Source organism: Rhamphochromis sp. 'chilingali' (genome assembly GCF_963969265.1).
Source record: "Rhamphochromis sp. 'chilingali' genome assembly, chromosome: 14".
Classification (NCBI taxonomy): Eukaryota; Metazoa; Chordata; class Actinopteri; order Cichliformes; family Cichlidae; genus Rhamphochromis; species Rhamphochromis sp. 'chilingali'.
This window is the reverse complement of record NC_137941.1, coordinates 33,233,080-33,240,383: the sequence shown is the minus strand read 5'-3', so window position 1 is coordinate 33,240,383 and position 7,304 is coordinate 33,233,080. Positions and strand designations below refer to the sequence as shown.

The 7,304-nt window shown below is 43.4% G+C and overlaps 1 protein-coding gene across 1 annotated transcript; it reads right to left on the bottom strand.

Moving 5' to 3' along the window:
* Nucleotides 1-460: 460 nt before the first annotated feature.
* Nucleotides 461-1,640, bottom strand: olig1 (oligodendrocyte transcription factor 1). Its single transcript, XM_080903365.1, has one exon. The coding sequence runs from the start codon at nt 1,346-1,348 to the stop codon at nt 563-565; it is 786 nt and encodes a 261-aa protein (XP_080759491.1). The 5' UTR covers nt 1,349-1,640; the 3' UTR covers nt 461-562.
* Between the last annotated feature and the right edge of the window lie 5,664 nt (nt 1,641-7,304).

The window sequence follows — 7,304 nt, the reverse complement described above, 5'->3', positions numbered from 1 at the left end:
AAAGTTTAAAGTATTATAAAGTTACTAAAGACTTGGTTTCAAACATCAAGAGTTTATTGTTGTTTATTTATTGTGGTAACATTCCAGTTATCAAAACTTAGGGTTCTAAACTGAGAAATCCAGCAAATCTGCTACATTAAGACTCACAAAGTGATTGGTGTGGAGCCCACTGAATTTGAAACAGAAAGATAAACAAAATCATGACATAAACAAGTTTTTTTTTCAAGCTTTAAGTAAAACTGAAAGCAAACTAATAAGCCGAGATTTCATAGTCTTATGCCAACAATGTTATTCAACCTCTGCTGCAGCACAACACTGTAGCTACGTGTATCATGCACACAGTCATTACAGTTTATAGCTAATATGCAGAACATTGTGAGAGTGAGAAAAAAAAGAATAAAAGAAAAATACTTCCATCATGCTTTTTAAAAGAATCAAATGATAAGCGTGAGTAGTGTAGTAACATATCATAAACATGTTAAAAATGTTAGAAAAATAACAATTCATATAAAAAATGCTGCATTCAAGTCCATTCTTCAGCGAACTTCTTCAACTTTCAATTTCACTTTGGGAATCTGGGAGCTAGAGTGGAGTGACTGAATCTGGGCAGTCTGCAGACTCCACAAGGACACAGCGACCCTGCTGGAGCACCTGCAGAGCTCCACTGCATGGGGGCCAGTGGGGCCTCCATGGGACCTGGAGAAAGCAACGGACATTTGGCTCCTGCAGATGATGAAGAACTGGAGGGAGATGATGATGATGAAGAGGAGGAGGAGGCTGCTGAGGAGAGGAGGGATTCCTGGGTGAGGAGGAGTTGACCGGGACTGGAAATGAGGGGCCACCCTCCTGCAAGCAGCAGCCGGGGGACTGGTCCTGTGGTCACCCCCATTCCTACACTTACCTCCCCCAGCAACCGCCGCATCTCCTGCAAAGATGAACCCAGCAGGAGGATATAGTTCCTGGCTAGAACCAGGGTAGAGATCTTGGAGAGTCTGCGGCCCGGAGTTGCTCCATGTTGGTGGGACTGAGAGGAAGCAGATGAAGGCGAGGAGGCATAAGGCACCATGACCTCCCTCAGAGCATCCATAGCAATGTTTAAGTCCTGCATCCGCTTCCTCTCCCTGCTGTTGATCTTTCTTCGAAGTTCCTGCTGCTCCTCAGGGCTCAGCTCCCGCTGAGGTTTGCTTGATCTCTGGCCATTTGGGAGGCCAAGCATCGGTGCAGGGTTTAGGTGAGAGCTCAGGTTGAAACCTGGAGGGCAGTGGGATAAGTCCTGGGCAGACCCAGAGCCGCAGAGAGGTAGCGACTGCTCTCGGGCTCTGATTACTGGGCTTGGCAGCACATTCATAGTCTCCTAAGAAGAGCTGCAGTCCGGTGAAGACTTCAGCCAAAGATAAAGTTTGAGAGAAAAGCCAAAGAAGAATTTAATAGTCAAAGCTAAAAAAAAAACCCCACTTTACTCAAACTTTAAAAGAAAAAGAAAAATCCACAAGCTGTAAAATCTAATTGTCATTCCCTCCACCTGTTGCGCTCCCCTTTGTTTGCAGAAGACTGCAAGCTGCCATCCAGCACAGTGACTTTTGACTTCTGAGGTTTCTGGCTCCGGAGTAGTGAGCAAATGAGAGCTTTCTAAAGTGGCATCCCGGTTTTATCTCATTTCCACAGCTGCGCGAGGCAAGAATGACGGCTCACACAGTGGAGAAGTGAGCTAAATGATCCCCTCGCATGCCCCCACCTCAGCTCTCCTCCTCCCCGACATGCCATGTGCTCTTTACAAATGTACATATGCACATCCAACTTTGTGAATTTTGACAGTCAAATGAGGTTGACTGTCAAGGTTGTCATCCAAAGAACACCATGACAAGCTCACTGAACATTTGGATCAGTGTAAGACAGGATATTAGAGGTTAAACATGAGGACAGCTAACACTAAACTAAACCTGTCTTGGTCTGACATTTACTGTTTTCATATAACCTTTGAGCTGCTGTCCTCACTTAACAAAGTTGTCTGTGCACTTTTTAGGGATGTCTTGCTGTAATGGCTTAGACCCCGTTTTGCCTTCAGAAATGGCTTATTTCTCTGTGGCACTGATTCAGCAAGGTGCTAGAAACATTCCTCAGACATTTTTGCCCATGTTGACGTGACAGCATCACACAGTTGCTGCAAAGAATCTGCCGTTCCAGTACATCCCAAAGGTGCTCTGTTGGACTTACATCTAGTGACGGTAACTAGTTTTATGACATGGTCCATTATTGTGTCAAACACAGGTATGCTGTGGTATTTAAATGATGGTCAAATATCCCACATGCTACTGCACCACCACTAGCAAGCTGAACTGCTGATACCTTCCAAGTTAGAGCGATGATTTCATGTAGTTTATGTCAAATTGTACTGTCAGCGTCCTGCTCTTAGCTGACAGGAGTGGCACCTGGTGCTGCTGTAAGCCATCTGATTCAAGGTTTAATGTGTTTAACGTGTGTGGCCGGTGTGGCTATGCACATGTACATGTGTGAGTCAAAACAAAGAAGCACTTTTACAAGAACACAAATGAATGGTCCTTTCTCCAGTATGTCAGACAATAGTGAATAAAGGCAATCAGGACTCTGAGACCTTTAGAAGCTCAGTACTGCAGACAGGTTCAGTGCATGCAAGCTAGTGAATTAACAGAATATTGTCAGAAATTTGACCTTCATTTGGTACTGTTATTCGTCACCTCTGTGGTCAGCATTTGAAACTTCAGTAAAATAAAATAAGAAGTTAAATAAACAGATTTACACAGACACATGTGGTTAACAGAAGATGGCAAAGCCAAATAAAGGCTCCAAGAAAATGCAACCAGTGACCAAGAACCCAGGGTTTTAAATACTAGAATGGTGAATGCAGTATTAGCCATGCCTGAGACTTGTGCTACCTGATTGCACAAGTAATGCTGGTTATACTTTTTCTTTATGTGAAACTTAATTGAGAGCACAAACAAAAAGACACATCATTATGAGCTTAATGGAATGTACCTCTAGAGCCATTAAACAACTTGGAGGCCATTAACATCATCAGTACTGTGTTAAGTGACAGAGAGCAGGTATTAGCACTATTAGCCCGGGCATTAATCGTGTCAGAAAACAGTTTTGGCAAACAGTGAATGGATACATTATTGTGTGAGGGAAGTTAATTGATGGTTTTGAGGTGGAGGTTATTGTTGTTCCGTTCGGAGTGGCTACACTAACCAAATTGGCTGGCAGAGAACTGGGCATGGTTCCAGGCAGGCACACAACAGGCCAATTGACTCCAACCACAGGTGAAGCTGGCTTGGGGCTCCGTGCAAGGCTGGAAACCTCAAATGTACCATTCATGAGCCACAAAAAGACCTCTGCATCACTTTGTTGCACAGTCAGCCTGGCCGTCCTCTTTTTGCACTCCCCCCTTACTGCTCCTTGTAAAGCCGCATCTGAGGTGGGGTGTGGGGTGAGGGGGGGGGGGGGGGGGGGGGTGGGAGGACAGCACCGTTACAAACAGAAAGCAAGTTGTTTATGATGAAAGCAGAAGGAGATGCAAAGGAGGAAGAGCCTTTCTTTTTTCCCGGCCTCTCCTCTCTTGTCGCTCAAGAAGTAAAAGATGTGTGTGGAGGCGCTTCCCTTCCTCACCAGTGGTCCGGTGGCGTCCGGCTGGTGTTGTGATTGAAGCTGAATAGACGGCTGCAGACGGACAGGAAAGAGAGGGCTTCATGAAAAGGGCCAGGCGGATGGCCCTCGCACCTGCAGGAGAACAGAGTGCAGGCAGCCAGAATGAATGTGTGTGCATCTGTGTGTGTGTGTGTGTGTGTGTGTGTGTGTGTGTGTGTGTGTGTGTGTGTGTGTGTGTGTGTGTGTGTGTGTGTGTGTGTGTGTGTGTGTGTGTGAGCGTTCCTCTGAGTTCAATTTGATTTCTAGTGCCCGTGTAACAATGAGAGGTAATAAACTGAGTAATGAAAGAAAATGAGCCGTGATGGTTTTGACTGAATTTTGGGATCGTTTCTGTGTCAAGAGCGGAGAAAAAAAAGGGACACCTGCAAGGAGCCATGCATACAGAAGTCAGAAAAGAGGAGAAAGAAAGAAGCTGGTGTCTACCAGAATACTGTGCACTTCCCCCACTTTTTCTTCACTACTTACAAGGGAAAGAAAAGTGAGCTTGATTTGGGGCTGTAGCACAGCATATCCGCCTCCCTTTTGATGAGGCTGGACCAGGGCAGGAGCACTGGTGGCTTCAGGGCAGGGGGAAGACTAGTGTCTTTATGGTAGAAGGAGTACTATCCATCTGGGTAAGGCTGTCCAATGTGGGGTCTGCACCTGGGAGCTAAATGCCTCGTCTGTGTGGAGCCATTTCCTGCGGCTGACAGACAGGAAGACACCTCAGCCAAACTCCTGGGTTAATTTATCCCCTTATACAGGATGAAAAATACACCCAATGTGATACTGCTAAAAAAAAAAAGGTTATGAACTCAGTTGTTTGGGGGAGGCAACGTTATCTAAAGTCGCTTATGTGTGATTACGGAGAAGAAACAAGTTTACAAAATGACTGTAACAAACACAAGGTTTTGTCTTAAGTTTTGGTTGAATCTCCACTACTGTTTTTGTGTATTTGTTTCTTTTTAATAGTCATAAGCAATTACTTACAGGTTTTAGAATTTTATTAAACTCACAATGCTTACAGCAAACAGCTCTTGTTTTAGGAATCAAGACCAAATTTAATAAATTCACTTAAACTAATCCACCGCTATTAACGTAAAGGGAAAGATTACCAAACTGAGGTGGCTTGTTGCTACAGTGTTGATCAGCAGCAACTGAGCACTGAGTTGAAGTATTTGTTGCGTCACGCCAGGACTGGTCTTCTTTTCTTCTTTTTTAAGGACTTATTGTGTTTTTAGTTTCTGAAGGAAGTTTTTTCAGCCTATCCAGGTTCTGTCACTTGTAACTTGACATTGTTTCTAAATCTATCCTTCTACCAAGCTAGCTATCTTACCAGAGGTTACATAATTATGATACAATGTTCCACGATCATTTTGTCTCAATACCCCTTGGTGCTGGTGAATTATCACTTTATTATTAGTATTTTTGCCATGACCGGGGAGTTAAAGCACCATATGCATTAACCAACATAAAAAAGACTGGAGTTGACTTCATTATCAGTATATTAAAACATTTTGATCGTTATTTTATTAATGTGCACTAAGCTAACCCAGCCACATGCTAACTTCTAATATAGTTGGTCACCTGTTACGTCCTCAAATACACAGCATTAAAAATCATCAGCAAATGTTGCCTTCATCCTGCCATATTTGCATGTTTTTGGTTTACAAGAAAAATAAAAATCTGTTTTATGGCATTTTTGAAACTGCAGCCAGTTAAACCATTAGATGAGGCGCACCTGCTGCAAGCATTTCAAACCCAAACTGTTTACAATGTGCGAAAAAAAAAAGAGCCTAATGAGAAATTAACAGTTGCCAGTGACTGATTTTCTCCACGTGTCCTCGCGGACAAACAGGTGCAGCAGCCACAATGGAAATATAACAGAGCAGGAGTTCTCAGAGGGAGAAGGCTGCTCTGCATCAAAGCAGAGACGGAGGACACACTCATCTATTCGCCCTAACTCCTGCTCTGTGAGGCCTAGCCAAAGACATGAGAAGATTACAAGCTGTTAATAAGGTGGAACCAATCGGCTGAAGGTCTGCTTTTGTCCTTCCCAGCATGCTTTGTGAGCGCTGGCCTGGGATAGTCGGCATTTGGTGCTGATCATAGTGTGGCAGGGATAATGATGGTGGAAGGGGTGGAAGGTTTTAGCCCTTGGGCCCTTTGTGAAAGAGAGCCTAAACGCTTCACTTTCAATAGCTGCACACGCTCAGTTGGTCACGGCTGTTTAAATACAGATGGACATTTACCACATTCATATTTCATGCTGCTAAATGCTTCATTGACACCTTTAACTGTTTCACGTTTTGGGGTTTTTGCACGGTATCACTCCGTTTCTGCATTATCCTGGTCTTTGCTGTTAATCTAAATGACTTTTAGAATAACTCTGTTGTTGTTGTTGTTGATGTTGTTTTCCCAAAGATAACACTTGTTTTGTTTCAGCTGTCAAATAAAAGTACTTAACCCTTTCATTGTGGTCATTTACAATGACCCCAAATGTGCACAGTGATTGTCTATTCTTATAGCAGATGTTTCTCTCTGAAACAATGCCAAGGGGGATTTGTAGAGTGTCTGCTAATAGGACAGTGTTAGTTAACCCACCCCACCCACCAACACAAAGTAACCTTAAAACCCCCCATCCTATTTAAGCGTGACAATGATGGATTCAGTCATACTAAGGAATCCCTGTCCAGAGTCAAACACACAGCTTTTTCTTCTTCGGCCCAAGTGACTGAGGGCAGGAGCACAACGTTATGTCTAAATGTTGTGTGGGAGCTGGTTGAGATAGTTCTTCTTAGGTTATATTAGTGGTGCAAGGCCAAAGGAGGGTTTTCAGAGGTTATCCCCATCTGTATGGAGGGCGGTGCAGTGCGACCAAAGTCACTGTTAAAGTGAAAGGCCATAGCAGTATGATGGATGAGGATGCACGTCCCAGAAATTAGACTTCCTGCAAAGAAGTAGTTGACACAGCCTAAAGGAGAGAAGACGATGACATGTGTCCTACTCTCAAAAGAAAAGAGACAACAGACTAAAGACTAGCAGCTGGATATTTGTGATGTGGGACAGGAATGAAAAACTTCTCACGTAACCCTAACAAGCTTTTTTCTTTTGTATTTTAGTGGTTGAATGTAGTTTAATTGAAAATGGACCACATGTTTTTACTTTTGGATGTTAGATGATGATGTTCTGTCAGTAAAAACAAAAAAAGTAACTTTACTACAATTACGAGCAAAACTATGAATGCAAAAACAAAGACAGATGCTATTCACAACTAACTGAAGTGTAACTGCAGTAAGAGTAATGTAATGCACAGTGTATCACCAAACTGGCTGTTGTGAACATCCTTCATTGAGTCATGTTTTCTTTCTAGCTGTGTAGATTCGTAGCTTTGACGTGCATTACTGAGCAGTTTTGTAACAATCATCAAACAATCAGAACAAAAAAAGAAACAGGAGTCTTTATATTCATCTGTTTTCACATTGTCGTTGTCCCTTGATGCCTCCCTTTTGGTAATGTGTTATGGTCGGCCAGCTGGGACACCACAAGGCAGGAGCAGGACACGGTGCAAGGAACACATCTTCCAGATGACCAGTTAACACCACAGGAACTCACCAGGAAGTACTGAATGACACTAGTGGGGG